General features: G+C 41.5%; 1 protein-coding gene across 2 annotated transcripts in view; it reads left to right on the top strand.

Moving 5' to 3' along the window:
* abcb4 (ATP-binding cassette, sub-family B (MDR/TAP), member 4) overlaps nucleotides 1-19,217 on the top strand; it is a 129,211-nt gene that overhangs the window by 98,456 nt on the left and 11,538 nt on the right. For both annotated transcript variants that reach the window (XM_072253753.1, XM_072253754.1), the window contains 7 exons: nucleotides 746-823; nucleotides 2,502-2,585; nucleotides 3,352-3,555; nucleotides 10,540-10,640; nucleotides 12,003-12,143; nucleotides 14,994-15,150; nucleotides 17,940-18,137. In XM_072253753.1, the coding sequence (XP_072109854.1) occupies nucleotides 746-823; nucleotides 2,502-2,585; nucleotides 3,352-3,555; nucleotides 10,540-10,640; nucleotides 12,003-12,143; nucleotides 14,994-15,150; nucleotides 17,940-18,137 (963 nt within the window). The remainder of the gene's footprint in view (nucleotides 1-745; nucleotides 824-2,501; nucleotides 2,586-3,351; nucleotides 3,556-10,539; nucleotides 10,641-12,002; nucleotides 12,144-14,993; nucleotides 15,151-17,939; nucleotides 18,138-19,217) is intronic.

Below are 19,217 nucleotides of genomic sequence, written 5' to 3'. Positions count from 1 at the left end.
CTTAAAATGTTATGATGCTATTGACTTATAAGTGACTTATATAACCATATAACAATTAAAGCATGGAAACAGGCGATCTCGGCCCTTCTAGTCCATGCCGAACGCTACTCTCACCTAGTCCCACCGACCTGCACTCAGCCCATAACCCTCCATTCCTTTCCTGTCCATAAACCTAACGAATTTTTCTTTGAATGATAATATTGAACCTGCCTCTACCACTTCTACTGGAAGTTCGTTCAACACTTACTTCAAGCTCCCTGTCCTCCCCTGATAGTTGACTTATCACTACATACATGCGAGGAAAATACGTGCCGTGTGTTTAATATTAAATTTGTTGGATAAACCCTTTTAGAAATGAAGTTGAGTGTATTAGCTACTTATCACCTATATTACAGTCGTGATTAACACGCACCCCCCGCGCCCTGAACAGAATCGCCAAAAACGATTTGTTGAAAAAAATCGGCACGTACACGCACGCGCACTGGTGCCCGTGCAAAGCTTCATGGTCATTGTAGTCTTTGTCGGGGTGTAAACAATGTATTTGATTGCTACACTTGGCCGTTGGCAACCCTACCCCCCTCCCCACCCGGGTCGGCCGATCCGCAAGAATATTGTCAATAATAAACCGATCTGCGTTACAAAAAAGTTTGGGGACCCCTGTTCTATCAGAACTGGCTTGAGCTTCAAATGAATTTTGATGACAATGGTCACGCTTTTAATGTCCTCTCGTTACATGTTTTGACAGGGTTTCAGTTTTGGCCGATCTGGTGAGAAACTAACACTAAGAATTCGATCCATGGCCTTCAAGGCAATGATACGACAGGTAACAACCATGTATTACCAAGCTTGTTAGGCTTTTGTTAATTTACAATATGCAATTAAATACTTCATACATTTTAAGCTGCATCTTACCCTATAAATCTAGAAAAATAAAGCTAGCCTATGCCTCATCTTTGGATTCAGACATTGATAGTCAAGTAGTGATGAAGATTGATGTAATGTTTCTGAAAATGGTCTGCAGTAGTATTGACAATGAAACTATCAACATTGTGTGCCATTACTCAATGAAATCGAAAAAAACACTAAGGGTTTATGCTGTTGCAAAGTTCAATGCAGACTTCTTATCAAATTCTAGCTATCGCCCCCTAACATTCAATCCCTACCATTAGTGAATCTTTCACGATCAATATCCTGGGGAGTTACCATTGACCAGAAACTGAAGTGGAAAAAGCCATATACAAAAATGGCTACAAGAGAAGGTTAGAATCTAGAATTCCAACAGTAAGTAACTCACCTCCTCACTGCACAAATCGTGTCCACCATCTGAAAAGCTTAGGTCAAGAGTGTGATGAAAACTCTCTACTTGGATGAGTGTAGCTTCAACAGCATTCAAGAGGCTTGACAACAAACAGGAAATAGCAGCCCATCCACAACCACTCACTCACTGGGTAGCAGCAGTTTGCACCCTCTGCAGGCTACACTGCACCAATTCCTCAAGACTCCATTGACAGAATTTTCAAACCTGTGACCTCTCTTGGCAAGAAGGACAAGGGAACAGGAAAACCACGACCTGGAAGTTGCTCTGCAAGCTGTGCACCATCATGACTTCAAAATACATTGCTGATGTAGCACTGTTGCTGGGTCAAAATCCTGGAGCTTTCTCCCAAATAGTAATGTTGGGTGCTAAGTATCTCAAGAACAGCAGTGGGATCAACGTGGCAAAGGGCTTTTAGGGATGGGCAATTAAATGCTGGCTGAATCTATGAAGCCCATGTCCCTTCTATCAATTTAAAAAAAAAAGGTTCTCATTTGTGAGCCGGCCCTTCTTCACGGCAACCTTTTAAAATCACTTGAAATCACATGAATTTAAGTAACTTCTAAACTCTGGTGAATGTAAATTCTTTAATAACTAGCCCCATTGTAAAATACCCTGAATACACTGACATTCTTTTTGAAGTGAGCACTAAAGTCTGGTTTAAGATTCTTTCGAATAATCTGAACTACCATAGGGACACAAGAAACTACAAATGGTACCTGGGGCAAAAATTAGATTGCTGGAAGAATGAAATGGGGAAAGCAGCATCTATGGAGGCAAAGGGATGGTCAAGGTTTCGGATGAGACCCTGCATCAGGACTGTTAAGAGAAGACTGCCTGTATGTAGAAGTGAGAGAAAAGGATTTGAATCTGTATTGATGGGATGGCAAATAAATGAATAAATTCTATAGAAGTAATTTATGAGGAAAGAATAAGTTAGCATTGATTATTTGGACTTGCTATTTACTAAAGCAATATTATGCATTGAACCTTGCAGATGGCCTTTAGAGTTTATTAGAATTCAAAATTCATTTAGTATTTAATAAGCTCTTCACTCATTTAGAATTTTGATATTTGTGTAAGACAGTCCCAACACCAAAATAGGACTCGTGTATTAGAATCAGATTACTTTTTCTATCCTTAAGTACTTTTATAAAACTAATTAATTCACATGTACTTTTCTTAGGATATTAGCTGGTTTGATGATCCTAAAAACAGCACTGGAGCATTAACAACCAGACTTGCTAATGATGCATCTCAAGTTAGGGGAGTAAGTATCACTTGGTTTTGGCCAACTCTACCCATGGTAAAAACTTTAAAGTGCGATGAAACCGAAATGGAAATAGTACAGGTAGTCTAAAAAGGGTACAATACAAAAAAGAGCTATTCAGATCCTCTTGGCTTTTGAAAAGCAATCCATTTAGTCACCCATCGCACATCTCTGCTATTTTCACATGTCAGCATTGTTTTGGATAAAAGAAAAATTGCTAATTTATTTCTCTCATGAAATGTTATATTTCAGTAATGGAGCAAAAGTTTCTGCATAATCTGGTAATTAGAGAATAATTTGTAGAAACAATGTACTATAAATCAGATAGTACTTCAGTCAGCATTTAAAGTGTAAGCTTTCAGGTAATTAATAATAACTAAACGCTGATTGAAAATTTTGTAATTGAATCAGTTTGATTTATTAATTATTTGTTGTTAATAAGCTCTTAAATTTGAACCTGGGCTTGTTTATGGCCTAGTTAAATTGGGGCATTTTTTTTAAACAATGAAAGCAACCGGTAAACTTACAGAATAGCAACATTCCTGATCTAATGCTACGTGGTTGAGAGTTTTAGTGGAGTTTCATGAATGTCAAACTACTCAGAATTTGCTTTAGCTTAACCAAAGTTGCTAGTCAAATCTCCAATAAACCAATAAAGCTAGTATCCAGAATGCAATGAGGCACTTGTTAGCAGATAGATACACTAAATTTTCTATTAAGAGATGATATTAAATAACAATGTGCTGTTTTAATGTCTTTACTGTAGGCTACTGGTAGCAGGCTTTCTACACTTGCTCAGAATATAGCAAATCTTGGATGTGGAATTACTCTTTCCTTCGTCTACGGCTGGCAGCTGGCCCTATTGATCTTGGCTATTGTGCCAATCTTGGCAGTGGCAGGGTTGGTACAGATGAAAATGCTCACTGGGCATGCTAACAAGGATCAGGTGGAACTGGAGAATGCTGGAAAGGTGGGTGATTTTTGAGAGGGATGGGCAAGGAGTTAGAGGTGTGGCATTTTGATTTTTAAATTAGATAATCATTACTTCCAGGCTTTTTGGAGCAGGTATAGATTTTATAGTATGGGAACAAGCAGGGTGATGATGCACAAAGCAAATACAGTAACATCAACCTGAGAAAAGGCCTTCATCTAAAGACTGTTGTTCTCTCCACAAGTGCAGCCTGGCCTGCTGAGTGCTTTGAGCATTTTTTTTTTAATATGGTAAACTTCATCACTTACAGCAACCATGCTGGAGCTAGTTTGATTTGCCTTTTCTATTTAATTAATGTTTGACCAGGCAATGTACATAGCTCGCTGGCATTTGATAGCTGTTGAGGGGAAGGAGCTGCGGACGACATGGTGACTTCGGCGATTGAGGTCATCACCTGTGAGATCAGGAAGGCTGTGAGAGGAATCAGTAATTGCAGGTGGTGATCAGGTGGTAAAGATTGTGGACAGATGATCAGTGGTTGGATCCTTGGCGTTCATTATAGCTTGTTACGTCTGCAAGCAGTACTCCTGCTCTACCTGGCCCACAAGGAGTTCAATAAAAGCACTTTCCTGATGTACTCCATCATCCTCACCTTTTTCCCGTCTGGAAAAAATTAGGCAAAATGAAGCCGCACAGCCATTCTAAAAGATTTCATTGACCAACTTAAAGTTGAGAATGATTGGTCACCACTTCTTGTCTTGACTTGGTTACATATAAAAATGGTCGCCACTCCTTTCTCAGTTTCAAGTTGATCATAGAAATCTTTTAGGAGGGCTGTGTAGCTTCATTCTACATTTGTGTTTGAAATGATTGAATTTGCTTATACTTCATCAGCTGATTGCCAGCCATTTTGCAGAGAGGTCAGGTTTGTGAGTGTGTCTGACAGCTCTCCTCTGTGTGGCTCCTTATGGTATCGTTCCCCTGGTCATAGGTAAATGCTAAACTAATTCACCGGAATTATTTTTCCCAGTATTAGGCAAATAACTAATGATTATCTGTTGAAGTACTAGGGGCAGTACAAAGAGAGCTCATATGGAATAACTTCTCCTTTAGGTATCATTTGTAAGTTTAGAAAGAAGGGGTTTTGATTCCAAGTACTGACTCATTATGTACGTAATGAAAACCAGTGCTTCTAGCACTGTCCTGCCTGAACCGCAACCTACATCATTGTGAATAGCCACTCTTCATCCTGGCTCTGGCCCTTCAGTTAAATTGCCATCCATTCTTCTAACTGGTCCCTTACTGCACATGCCTAGGTCTTTAATTTAGTACCAGATGTAAGGCATTTTGTAAAAACATACCATTTTACTATCTGCTCTCCTGCTCACTAATTCAAAGAATTAATTGAGGTCTGTCAAAAACTACATTAATTATTTTTTTTTATTTTTTAGCTTCTGGGGGTTTTGTCAACTTCTCCTTCAGCAGAATCCCTTCAGTTTCCCACTGTTGCTCTTCAGTTAGTAGATGTGGCATTGCTAATCAGAGATAGTCTCACAGATACAGAAAGAGGACAGACGAAGAATTCTCTACTGAGTCAGTGTGGGCGGATGAGAGTAAACACTCTAGGAGTATTCTATAGAAGCTCCAATAGAAACAGACGCTAAGGAGCAGATTGGTGGGGATGGGGGGGCAGAATTTGGAAAGGTTTAAAATTAACAGGGTTGTTATCATAGGTAATATCAATTTCCCTAATATTGGTTGGCACCTCCTTAATGCAAAATATTTAGAAGAGGTGGCCTGACACAAGACGTAGACAGGGCAGCTAGAGGAGAGGTCATAGTGGATCTGGTGCTTGGCAATGAGCCAGGTCAGGTGAGCATTTTGGAGACAGTGATCACAACTCCCTAACCTTTACCCTAGGCTTGGAGAAGGGTAGGAGCAGATGGTATGGAAAAGTATTTAGTTGGAAAAAGGCAAATTATGATGCCATTAGGCAGGAACTTGAGTGTATAAGTTGGGAATGGATGCACTCAAGGAAATGCACAACAGAAATGTAGACCTTGTTTATGGAGTACACGCGTGGGGTTCTGAATAGGCTGTCCCACTGAGGCAGGGAAAGAATGGTAGGGTGAATGAACCATGGTTGACAAGAGATGTAGAACATTTAGTCAAGAGGATGCAAAAAGCTTGCTTAAGGTTTAGGAAGCAAGGATCAGACAGGGCACTAGAGAGTTACAAGACAGCCAGGAAGGAGCTGAAGAATGGACTTAAGATAGGTAGAAGGGGACATAAGGCCTTGGAGAGTAGGATTAAGGAAAACCAGAAGACTTTCTACACCTATGTAACAACAGGAGTATGACATGAGAGAGGGTTGGACTGATCAGAGATAGATGATGATACATGTAACTGAAGTTAGTGGAAGTAGGGGATGTACTTAATGAATACTTTGCTTCAGTATTCACCAGTGAGAGGGACCTGATGTTGATGATTACGGTGTAAAACAGGTTGATATGCTAGAATATGTCAATGTTAAGACAGAGGATGGGCTGGAACTTTGGGAAGACATTAGGATAGATAAATTCCCGGGACCAGGCAGAATATACCACCGGTTACTAAAGGAAGTGAGGGAAGAGGTTGATGCTCCTTTGGCAATGAACTTCATTCCTTCACTGTTCACTGGAGTAGTATAAGGTGATTGGAAGTTGGGAAATGTTTCTCCTTTGTTCAAGAAAGGGAGTAGGGCTAACCCTGGGGATTATAAAACAGTGAGTCTTACTTCAGTGGTGGGCAAAATATTGGAGAAGATTCTTAGAGATAGACTTTGAGACAGGCTGTGATCTCCCTACTGCCTCCTGGTTGGACCTTGATTTGATCAAATTCCCCCAGATCACAGATCTCACCGAATCCATCCCCTGTCCTAATGGCTCTGAATGACTCTGCACTGGTGACACCATTACTGCCAACATCGGTTCCAATGACCCCAAGGAGATCTAGAACCCAGATTCCACCACCACCTATTCCAGTTCTTACAACCCCAGATACCTTCAGACTGCAAATTGCGCAGCCTTTAGCTCCAGCTCATGCCTGGGCCTTGACCGGCAGCACTTCTGGCCTGAGACTTTACTCACTGCCATTGGGCCCCCAGGCTCCACTCCAACCCCCGCCCCACCACTCCAATTCTATGTCTTTCAGACCCTACCACCACCTCTTGGGTCCTTACAGCTTCCATCTTCCTCCCACCTCCAGGCACCGTCAACTTGCCGATGCCTTGGAAGCAGCCGACCACAGCCGACACTGAGTCCACCCGTCCGAAAACTCCGAGCTTCCGAGCAGCATCTCCGATACAGCCTCCCGAGCGCCATCCCCTGCCAAGCGCCTTCGACCTCTCCCCAGCCGCTGAAACAAGCAAAGCCGAGGATTTCGGGGCCTTCTGCTCCGGAGATTCCGGTTACCACACAGTAGCAGCGGCAGCGAAGCAGGCATTTCAGAAGTTTTCCAGACGTTCCTCCGTACTGTCACGTCTGTCTCCATCAAATCAAAATTGTGCATGGTCCCTACTTGACAGATAACAGATATCTGAAGGCAAGATATTTGAAGACAGGATTCTTAGCAGTGTGGAGGAATAAAGTTCAAAATAAAAGGAGCCTTTTCTGGTTGGCTGCCAGTGACTAGTGGTGTTCCTCAGGGGTCAGTATTGGGACTTGCTACTTTTCACATTGTTTGTCAATGATTTAGATAATGGAATTGATGGCCTTGTGGAAAAGTTTGCAGATGATATAAAGATAGGTGGAGTGGTAGGTAGTGCTGAGGAAGCAATGCAATTGCAGCAGCAGGACCTAGACAAATTGGAAGAATAAGCAAAAAAGTGGTAGATGGAATACAGTACAGTGTTGGGAAATGTATAATAATGCATTTTGGTAAAGGAACAATAGCATAGACTATATTCTAAATGGGGAGAAGGTTCAAACATCAGAGGTGCAGTGGTACTTAGGAGTCTTTGTGCAAGCCTCCCAGAAGGTTAATTTGCAGGTTGGCTCTGTGGTCAAGAAGGCAAATGCAATGTTGGCATTTATTTCAAGGGAATAGGAGATAATGCCGAGCCTTTATGAGACACTAGTAAGGCCACATTTGGAGTACTAACAACGGTTTTGGGTCCCATATCTCAGAACGGATGTGTTGTCATTGGCGAGAGTCCAGAGGAAGTTCACATAGATGATTCCGGAAATGAAGGGGTTAGCATATGAGGGCCGTTCGGCAGCTTTGGGCCTGCACTCACTGGAATCTAGAAAAATGCGTGGAGATCTCACTGAAACCTACTGAATGTTGAAAGAACCTGATAGGGTGGATGTGAAGTGGATGTTTCCTGTGGTGGGGGTGTCCAGAACTAGAGGGCACAGATTCAAAACTGAGGGGGTGACCTTTTAGAACAGAGGCAAGGAGGAACTTTTTTAGCCAGAGGGCAGTAAATCTGTTGTAAGCTCTGCCACAGACCTGCAGTGGAGGCCGTCCGTGTGTATATTTAAGACAGAAGTTGACCATTTCCTGATCAGTCAGGGGATCAAAGGATGTGGCGAGAAGACAGGTGTATGGGGTTGAGTGGGATCTGGGATCAGCCATGATGGAATAGCAGAGCAGACTCGGTGGACTGAATGGCCTAATTCTACTCCTATGTCTTATGGTCTTATTATTAAAGTATATATATGTCACCATATACTGCCCTGAGATTCATTTCCTTGCAGGCCAAAAATGAGGGATCTTGGGGTACATCTGTAGCTTGCTCAAAGTTGTTGTGCAAGTTAATGGAGTTTTTAAGAAGCCGTATGGTGCATTGGCCTCCATTAGTCTTGGAATTTGAGCCGTGAGGCAATGTTGCAACTCTATAAAACCTTTGTTAGACCAAGCTTGGAATGTTGTTTTCAGTTCTGGTTGCCTCATCATAGAAATGGTGTGAAAACTTTAGAGACAGTGTAAAGAAGATTTATCAGGATGCTGCTTGGATTATAGAGCATATCTTGTATAAATCAATATTGCGAACATAAAATGAAGAGTCCTTGAAAACGAGTCCATAGGTTGTGGAACATTTCAATGATGGGACAATAAAGCTGAGTGAAGTTATGCCCTTTGGTTCAAGAGCCGGATGATTGAGGGGTAATAACTGTTCCTGAACCTGGTGGTGTGAGTCCTGAGGCATACGCACCACCTTCCTGATGGCAGCAGTGAGAAGAGCATGGTCTGAGTGGCGGGGGTCCCTGATGACGGATACTGCTTTCCTGCGACAATACTTCATGTACGTTTGTAGATGCTCAATCATGGGGGAGGGCTTTACCTATGATGGACTGGGCCATATCCACTTATTTTTGTAGGATTTTTTCATTCAAGAGCATTAGTGCTTCCATGCAGGCTGTGCAACAGCCAGTCAATATACTCTCCACTATACATCTATAGAAGCTTATCAAAGTTTTTGATATCATGCCCAATCTTCACAAACATCTAGGGAAGTAGAGGCACTGTCGTGCTTTCTTCATAATTTTATTTATGTACTGGACCCAGGACAGATCCTCTGAAATAATAACACTGAGGAATTTAAAGATGCTGACCCCGTTCAACCCTGATCCTATGAGGACAAGCTCCAACACCTCTGGTTTCCTCCTCCTGAACTCAATAATCATCTCCTTGGTCTTTCTGACATTGCATAAGATATTGTTGTTTTGGCACAACAAGGTCAGATTTTTAATCTCCTTCCTATATGCTGATTTGTCACCACCTTTGATTCTGCCTATGACAGTGGTTTCATCAGCAAACTTGAATATAGCAATGGAGTTGTGTATAGCCTCACAGTCATAAGTGTAAAGCGAATAGAGCAGAGGGATAAGCACACAGCCTTGCGGTGCATCTGTGCTGATGGAGATTGTGAAGGAGATGTTGTAGCCAATCCAAACTGACTGGGGTCTGCATGTGAGGAAATCAAGGATCCAATTGCACAAGGACATATTGACGCCAAGTCTTGAAGCTTATTGATTAGGGGATGATGGTATTGAATGCTGAGCTGTAGTCAGTAAAGGGCATCCTGATGTATGTACCTTTGCTGTACAGATGTTCCAGGGTTGAGTGAAAAGCCAGTGATCTGGCAGCTGCTGTGGATCTGTTGTTCCAGTAGGCAAACTGGAGCAGATCCAAACTGGAGCTTCTCAGGGAGGACTTGATATGTTTCATCACCAGCCTCTCAAAACACTTCATCACCGTGGATGTAAGTGCTACTGGATGGCAGTCATTGAGGCAGGTTGCCACGTTCTTCTTGGGGACCGGTGTAATTGAGTCTTGCGTGAGGCAGCTGGGTACCTCAGACTGCCAAAGCGAGAGGTTATAGATCTCAGTGAACACTCCAGCCAGGTGATCAGCACAGCGCTTTAATACTTGGTCAGGTACCCCATCTGGACCGGATGCTTTTCATGAGCTCACCCTCCTGAAGGCTGCTTTCATGGATACCGAAATCACAGGATCATCAGGAGCCGTGGGACTTTGTGATGGCTCATCCGTGTTTAGATGGTGAAAGCGAGCACAGAAGGCATGGAGCTCACCTGGAATTGAAGTCCTGTCGATGCCTATGTTGCTTGATTTAACCTTAGAAGAGGTGATGTATTCAAGCCCTGCCACAACTGTTGAGCATCCTTCGTTGATTCAAGTTTAGTCTGGAATTGCCACTTCACCTGTACCTAGATCTCTTGCAACTTTTTTGGCCAACAGACTTGAGCCTTGGTCTCACTACAGCATATAGTTTCTTTTTGCTGAAAAATGACATGATTATTGTTAAAAAGGTGTCAAATAACCCATTGCAAAATCCTTTAAAACTCTTGCTTTTTATTACCCCACCCAAATACTATATAGTTAGTCTAAAATTCTCAAGTGATTCAGTGTTGAGATTAAGATTTGTAAACACACCTATTAACAATCTGCTGCTATTGGATTGCAGACACTTTCCTTTATCTCTCTTTGTTTAACCAATGTTTTCTTTATCTTAAACAGCTCACTAGTGAGGTAGTTGAAAACATTCGAACAGTTGTATCTCTAACAAGAGAGAAGAAGTTTCAACAAATGTACGAAAGTACCTTGGCTGCTCCATACAGGTAAGGAGAGGCATTTTTTCTCGGTTGATGGTATAAAAGGGCATCATTAACAGAAGAATAAAGTGGAAAGTTAAAAGATATTTCAACCAGAATGTTCTTGGCCATTAAAACCTTTACTTGGCAATTCATCCATGAATGTAGCATTATTTAAAGTAGCACTGGATAATGATTTGGGAAAAGGGACATATAGAAGGGAAGTCTGGATGGGATGGTGCTCATCTGGTAAGTCACAGATGGGCCAAATGGTGTGTAGACTGATGGGCTGGGGTGAGTTTTGGAGCAGCTTAGAAAAGCCTCAACAGCAATTTAGAGCAAGATGGTGCCGGAGCAGAACGACTTGTTAAAAGCAGATCTCCTGACTTCTTCTATTGTTATTGTTCTATTAGCTTTAAGGTGACAATGGGAAAGGATAGGACAGGTCCAGAGGTTAGCATCGTAAAATGGAACAAGGTTAATTTTGAAGGGGTTAGATAGGATCTAGTAGAGGTCAATTGAGTAATCCTGTCCTAAGGGAAAGGAAGAAATAATGTGGTAGGATTTTAAGAGTATGATACAGTATCAAGTGTCCAGGATCAGCATGTTCCTGTTGGGGTGAAAAGTAAACCTAGCAAGTTTAGGGAGCCTTGGCAGAAGTGTATTTCACCTCCTCTCCCTTAATATCAACATGCTGCAGAACATCAACCTCACTCATATTGTCCTCACCATCATCAAGTTCCCTCTCATCGGTGAATACCGAAGGGAATTATTCATTGAGGGCCTGGCTCACTTCCACAGTCTCCAGGCACATCTTCCCACCTATCAGGCTCATGAAGCAGCCTGGATAATTTCACTCACCTACAGACAGACTCACTTTCAAGGACTCCACAACATGTGCTCTCAATATTATTATTATTTATTTACATAGTTTATCTTCTTTTGCACATTATTTGTTTGTCAGCCTTTGTGTGTAGTTTTTCATTGATTCAATTGCATTTCTCTGTTCTACTGTGAAGGCCTGCAAGAAAATGAAATTTGACGTATTATATTATATGTACATACTTAGATAATAAATTTAATTTGACCTTTAAACTTTGAATAGTGAAATGGGCTCAAAAGTCCTGATACCTACTCACGATCCTAATTCTTATATTCTCGTGACTTGTGTGTGTTCTTGAGGGAACTGTTGGCCTCTGTTTGGGGAGGTTAGAGAGTGGAGGTAGTTGGTCAGCTGATTTACAACAACTATGCACTTAACTGATGATCAGTCGGGGGAACAATAGGAGCAGAGTGCGAAACCGCTGCTCACTCTGTGCCTGCTTAATAACTTAAAAACTTCTCTATATTTTCCTCTGCATAATATTTTCCCTTTTATTTTTCTCAAAGGAATGCCAAAAAGAAGTCTTTTATTTATGGGCTCACCTTTGCGCTTTCAGAAGCAAGTTTATTCTTTGCTTATGCAGCCAGTTTTCGATTTGGAGCCTGGCTAGTGACACATAACTATATGAATTTCCGGGATGTTTTTCTGTGAGTATAAATTCCTGTGGCAATCAGTCTGCTTCAGCAAGACCTTTGGAATGTGTTATTTTTGATGTACCTGCTCCAAATACTGTTGAAAAAGAAGGGCCATCCACTTACAACAGCAATGAGATGAAATCTTCTCCTTCTATCAAGAATCTTTGGCTCTCTCTTTGTAAGGAGTGGGTGGTTAGAACAGAGTCTGAAAGCACTTTTAAGGAAGAGGTAGATAAACCTTTGATAAGGGAGGTTTGCAAGGTGGATGGGGATGGATTGAAATGCAGAGTTAAAGTTGCAATGTAATCAACATCATCTTATTAGACAGTGGAGCAAATTCAGTGTGCTGAGTGGCCTGCAATCTGCTAATATATATGTTTGTGTATAAATGCAGCCAGAGAGGCTCTGGACCCTACACGCCAATGGGCAATAGACAATACAGCTGCCTCTATATTTCTTTCAGCCGCATTGAACTTATTTTGATCTTATTTCTTGAAGCTGAATATGTAAAATTGTTTATAAAACCTTGGGCTTTAGTTGAAGTATCATGTTACAATATACTGGACTTGATGTTGAATTTTTCAGGCCTGGGTGACCTGCTGTTGCTTCCTGTCAGTATCGGATCGGGTCTTTTCTGCCTGTCATGATTTTGCCTCAATTTTTTTTCTGATGGTAGCTTGGTGATTATATCCTGCAGCTTTACTATAAGGAAAACATAACAACAAAGAAATATAATCTGATTCTAAATGTCCCATCTTCCCATTTGGTCTCATCCTATCAGAGTCGGTCAATAAAGTGGCAGCAGCTCAGTGTATAGAAGTGTGCAGACGTGGTCAAGAGGTTCAGTTGTTGTTCAGAGCAAACATCAGAATGGGAAAGAAATGTGATCTAAGTGACTTTGGCAGTGGAATGATTGTTGGTGCCATTTGGTGTGATCTGAGTGTCCTGGGTAAATGCAAGCAGTCTTTCTCCATTGAGGTTGGGTGAGACTACAACTAAAGGTCATGGGTTAATGGTGAATGGTGAAATGTTTAAGGAGAACATAAGGGGAAACTTGTTTACTCAGAGGTTGAGATGAGGATGGAATGAGCTGCCAGTACAAATGGTGGATACAATTTCAATATCAACGTTTGAGAAGTTTTGATACCTGGATGGGAGGGGTAGGAGAGCAATGGTTCAGATTATGTGAGCAACACACATAAAAGTTGCTGGTGAGCGCAGCAGGCCAGGCAGCATCTCTAGGAAGAGGTGCAGTCGACATTTCAGGCCCTCTTCCTAGAGATGCTGCCTGGCCTGCTGCGTTCACCAGCAACTTTTATGTGTGTTGCTTGAATTTCCAGCATCTGCAGAATTCCTGTTGTTTTCAGATTATGTGAAGTAGTTTTCTATGACTCTATAGCAGGGGTCCCAGAACTGACCCCTGCAAAACACCACTGGTCACCAACCTCCATGCAAAATAAACTTCACCTACTTAATACCCTTTGCCTTCTGTGGGAAGTTCCCCAGAATCCCATGTCCCCTGACTTTCTGAATATTGTCGAATGCCCATTAAAATACAGATACACCACATCAACTGCCCTAACTTTATCAATTTGTTTTGTTGCTATCGCGAAGAATCTAATCAGGCTCGTAAGGCACAATCTGCCTCTCATAAAGGAATACAGACTACCCCTAATCAAACTCTGCTTCTCCAAATGCTCATAAATCCTGTCTCTAAGAATCCTCTCCAATAGTTTGCAACCACTGAGACTCACTGGTATATAATTCCCTGGATTATCCATAGTATATTTCTCGAACAAAGGAATGATGTTTGCCACCCTTCATCTGGTACTACTCTTGTGGCCACTGTGAATGCAAAGGTTATTGCCAAACACATAGCAATCTCTTTACTCGCTTCCTATTGTAACCTGGGCTGTATCCTTCTAAGCCCAGGGATTTATCTATTCTAAACATGAGGTTCTCAAGACTGTAATGATGAAGGGTCTCGGCCTGAAACATCGACTGTTTATTCATTTCCATTTTTGCTGCCAGGCCTGCTGAGTTAAGCTAGCACTTATCTACTCTGATGTTTTTTCAAAAGTAAGCTTCTTCTGCAACTTGCTTTCTTTACATAGTCTTGCCTCAAGTTGTCAAGGTAACAAGAATCCTAAATCCTGCAGTTGGAGACCAGAAGAGGAAAAAATAGTGAAGGAATACTGTGAAACTGAAATAGATCCAGCAAATAAACAACTAGTTACCTGAAAATGTAGAATTCAATATTGAGTTCCGAAGGCTGCAGTATGCCCTGTGGAATATGACTTGTTGTTTCTCAACCTCATTCTGGTATTGTTGGAACAGTATAGTATGCTAGAAACACAGGGTTGGATTTGGGCAGTTTGTTTCATTATCTACTTTGTTTCTCTTCTCTCTTAAATTGATGGAATTTGAAACAACTTTTAATTTGACGATTTTGCTCTGCACCTTGATAAAGATACCTCATCAGTTCTCTTCACTCCTGTCCATCTCCGCAACTGACAATGCACTTAGTTTCCAATTTTTCCAAGTTAAATGTGCTCAGCCTGAAGCTTTGACTCTCTTCCCTTGCATTCTTTCTTTTCCTCCTTCTGTATAAGTTTCATTAACCTGAAATGTTTATTTCTCTCTCCATGGATGCTGCTGAGTGTTCTTGCATTCTCTGGTTTTATTAATGTTTTCCATGTATTTTTCTTACTATACTTAAGTAACGTGCATTAACTGCTTGAGTTGACATTATTTTTGAAGTGCATAGGGTCTTGATAAATTTCTGTTTGGATTACTAACTCTCGAGCACGAAACTTATCTGTAGGAATAATATTGCATGTTCTTTGATTTATGTTATTGCAGTGTATTCTCAGCAATTGTATTTGGGGCAATGGCTTTGGGACAGAGCAGCTCATTTGCACCTGATTATGCCAAGGCTAAGTTGTCAGCAGCCCGAATCATCAAGCTAATTAACCAAGAACCTTCAATAGACAGCTTTAGTGAGGCTGGTGATGCTCCAGTAAGTACTTTACCATCCTTTAAAATAGTACATTAAAAAAGTACTTGTGAAATGTTATAATCTCAAATTGCTTGGAAGCAGCTGGCAACTAAATATTTGGCACAAAATTGTGAAATAAGCTTTTATTGATTGTGGATAATATCGTCAGAAGTACGTTTGTATTTCTCATGTTTGCGTGGACAATAAGATAAAGATTCTTATCTTATCCTAACCCAATACTTATTCTGATGATGGCACATGTGAATAGCAATCTACCTAAGAATAGGAAAGAGCAGGTGAATAATGCCAGGTATTTGGTACAAAAAACGTAATTTAGTAATACCAGCATAAGAGCTCACAAGTCACAATGGCAAAAGACTATGAGTAAATGGGAGCCTGATTCATGAAGATCGTTGACATAGTTCTGTTCACTGTTCTTGATTTATAGTCGCGGGATTCCCAACCAGGGGTCATAGAGTCCTAGAGAAGAACAGTACAGAAACAGGACCTTTGGCCCATCTATTCCATGCCAAAACTATTTAAACTGCCTGCTCCCATTGACCCTGTACTAGGACCATAGCCCTCCATATCCCTACTGCCCATGTGCCTATCCAAATGTCTCTTAAACATTGAAATCGAGCTTGCATGCATCACTTGTGCTGGCAGCTCATTCCACACTCTCACGACTCTCTGAGTGAAGAAGTTTCCCCTAATGTTCCTCTTAAACTTCTCACCTTTCACCTTTAATCCATGACCAACCTCAGTGGAAAAGGCCTGCTAGTATTTACCCTATCTATACCCCTAATAATTCAGTATACTCCTATCAAATTTCCTCTCAAACTTTTATATTCTAAAGGATACAGTCCTAGCCTATTTAATCTTACCCTATAACTCTGGTCCTCCAGACCCAGCAACATCCTTGTCAATTTTCTCTGCAATGGACCCGTTCCTTAATGGTATTGGTCCATGGCATAAAAAAAAATGTTGGGGACCCCTGAATTACACTGAAAGTTTGCCTTGTCTTTGAGGGGCACATGGGAAGGTTATTCTTGCATTATAATATAACACATGACCCAAGTTACGAAAAACCTTTGACTGCCAATTCATCTGGGATCCATGTAATTGATATTACACTGCTGCTTCACTCTTCTTCTCAACGATGGAATGTGGGAGTTGTTAGCAAGCCTGGCATTTATTTCTCATCCCTATTGTCTGTGAGGAGGAGGGAGATAGTGTCATGTTAACAATTGAACAGCTTGCTCGGCCATTTGAGAGTCAACTACATTGCTGCAGGTGTGTGTTAATTTACAGCCTGTATTGTGTACCGGTGGCAGATTCCCTTCCAGAGTGAGCCAGGTGCTTTACTTATTATAGTATCAGTTGTGGTGAATTATCTTTTCAATTCCATGTCAGGTAATTAACTGCATTGTAATTCCCCACAGCCATGGTCAATCTGACTTGCTGCACAGTCTGTTTGCCTATCCGTTATATCAAAGTATCTCTATCCAACAATAAATAAGTTAATAATTTAAACTGTCCTCGGGTAAAGATCCTTACAGTACAGATCAACTGTATCATTGACAACATCTGCAAATATTTTCACAGCTAACACAGTCTTTTATTAAAGATATTTATCACATAATGCAAGCAAAAAAGATTTTGATAGAATACTTGCTTACTTGTGCCTTAGTTCCCTAGGGAGCAAAGGTCATCGATGGCCTCCCCTCCATTGCCCTCTGAAGTCGATAGTATGGTTGGAACTCATCAACACTTTTGCAATCCACTGTGCAGGGGATTGGTCTATGCAGCCCTACCAGAGCCCTGGTGGCCAGCCTTACCCATTGACATCTCTCACGACGGGGATGGAGGGTTGGACATTTTGATAGAATACTAATCTCTAAATGTGCATTTGGTACAGTGGCAAGTGGCCGAACAGTTTGGTGCTGCCGCTGCAGAGCTCCGGTATCCTGGCTTCAGTCCTGACCTTCAGTGCTGTCAGTGTGGAATTTGCATGTTCTCCCTGTCACTCCATAGAGTTCATTCCACATCCTGAGATGAAATGAAGGAAGGATCAGTGAGATAGGTCTTTCCTCTTTGGAGCAAAGGAGGATGAGAGGTGACTTGATAAGGGTGTGTCAGATTATGAGAGGCATAGACTGAGTGGACAGCCAGCGCCTTTTTGCCAGGGTGGCAATGGCCAATACCAGAGGACATCCTGTTGAAATGAATGGAGGAAAGCTTAGGGGAGATGTCAGGTTAGATTTTTTTCCCCAAAAGCATGGTAAATGCTGGAACGCATTGCTGGGGGTGGTGGTAGAGGATGATGGATTAGAGACACGACACCCTTCAATAGGCCCATGGATAAAAGAAAATTGGAGGGTTATGGGCTGTGTAGGAGGCAAGGGGTTAGACTGATCGCAGAGTAGGTTAAAAAAGTCAGCCCAATGTAGTGGGTCAAATGACCCACATTGTGTTGTACTGTTTTATGTTCTATCCTGAAGGTGTGCAGGTTGGCAGGTTTATTGACAAATGTAAATCACCACTCAGAATATTGGGGGGAACTAGCTCAGCTCATGAGAAAGAGAACAGGTTGCAGAGAAATAAGTGGACAATGGAATTAATGGGAATGATCTGGGAATTGGCATAAAGTCGTATCGCTTTTGCACCATAAGAAAACAGGAGAAAATAGGAAAATTGTGCCATGTACCTTGGTTTCTGACTGCAGGTGGATGCCCATTTGATTTCTTTGCAAAGATACTTAAGGACATGTTAAGTGATACTAAATGTCATTGTTCTAATTCTTTTTAAAGACTGCATTTGAGGGAAAGGTCAAGTTTGAAGATGTTGCTTTTAACTACTCTACTCGCCCCGATGTGCCTGTGTTAAAAGATTTAACAGTCGAAGTTGAAAAAGGACAAACCTTGGCTCTGGTGGGGAGCAGCGGCTGTGGGAAAAGCACTACTGTTCAGCTGCTGGAGAGGTACTATGACCCACAACGTGGAAAAGTGGTAGGTAACTCACTCCCTTTCAACAGCATCTGAAATCTGATGGGTTGTGTTACTCAAATAATCACTTACTGTCTATATCACCAGGAAGCTTTTTTTTTCTGGATTTTCATTACAATGGTGGTACATTCTTTGGGGATGACAGTACATTTACAAGTGGTTTTGCTGAACTAGTTAACTATAATGTACAGATGCAACATTTCACTTATACAGAAAAATGGCATCGGATTTTCCTTTCACTCACTTCAGCCACCTAACCTTTCTTCAACTGAATTATGTGGATGTGTTCAATTTTGCCTCTGAATTATCATCCCAACTTACCACCACCAGTATACCCTCAGTGACCATGTTATTTGGTACCTGCTGTAACTCATTCACTTCAAGGTTTGACGTGTTGTGCATTCAGAGATGCTCTTTTGAATTCAAATGTTGTAACTCATGGTTATTTGAGTTAATGTCACTTTCCTGTTAGCTTGAACCAGTCTAACCATTCTCCTCTGACCTCTCACTAACAAGCCATTTTTACTCATAGAACTGCCACTCACTGGGTTTTTTTTGTTGTTTGTTTTTTACACCATTCTCTGTAAACTCTAGAGACAATTGTTTATGAAAATCCCAGGAGATCCGCAGTTTCTGAACTACTCAAACCACCCTGTCTGGCACCAACGACTATTCCAAATAGACAGAAATAGTCATATTTATTCCCCTAATCTGATGTTTGGTCAGAACAACGACTGAACCTCTTGGCCATGTCTGCATGTTTTTAATGCATTGAGTTGCTGCCACGTGATTGGCTGATTAGATATTTGCAACAAAGAGCAGCTGTACAACTGTACATAGTAAAGTGGCCACTGAGCATATGTGGCAGTAGGAGCTACAGGGTAATGACCCTAAGAAGGGGCTGTTTGGCTTGGTGGAGCTGAATTTTTTGCTACTTTGCCTGGACACAGACAACAGCTGATATCTGCTCTGGAAAATTTGTTTGTGATTGTCCTTCCTGATTAGGACACCGGAACACTTTTGAAACCAGGACATAGATTTCCCAGGAGCAGCAACTAGCAACTGGATCTGTTACTGACTGAA

This window comes from Mobula birostris, chromosome 3 (assembly GCF_030028105.1).
Source record: "Mobula birostris isolate sMobBir1 chromosome 3, sMobBir1.hap1, whole genome shotgun sequence".
NCBI classification, from domain to species: domain Eukaryota; kingdom Metazoa; phylum Chordata; class Chondrichthyes; order Myliobatiformes; family Myliobatidae; genus Mobula; species Mobula birostris.
Note: the sequence above shows the minus strand (reverse complement) of the source record. Positions and strands in the feature narration are given on the sequence as shown.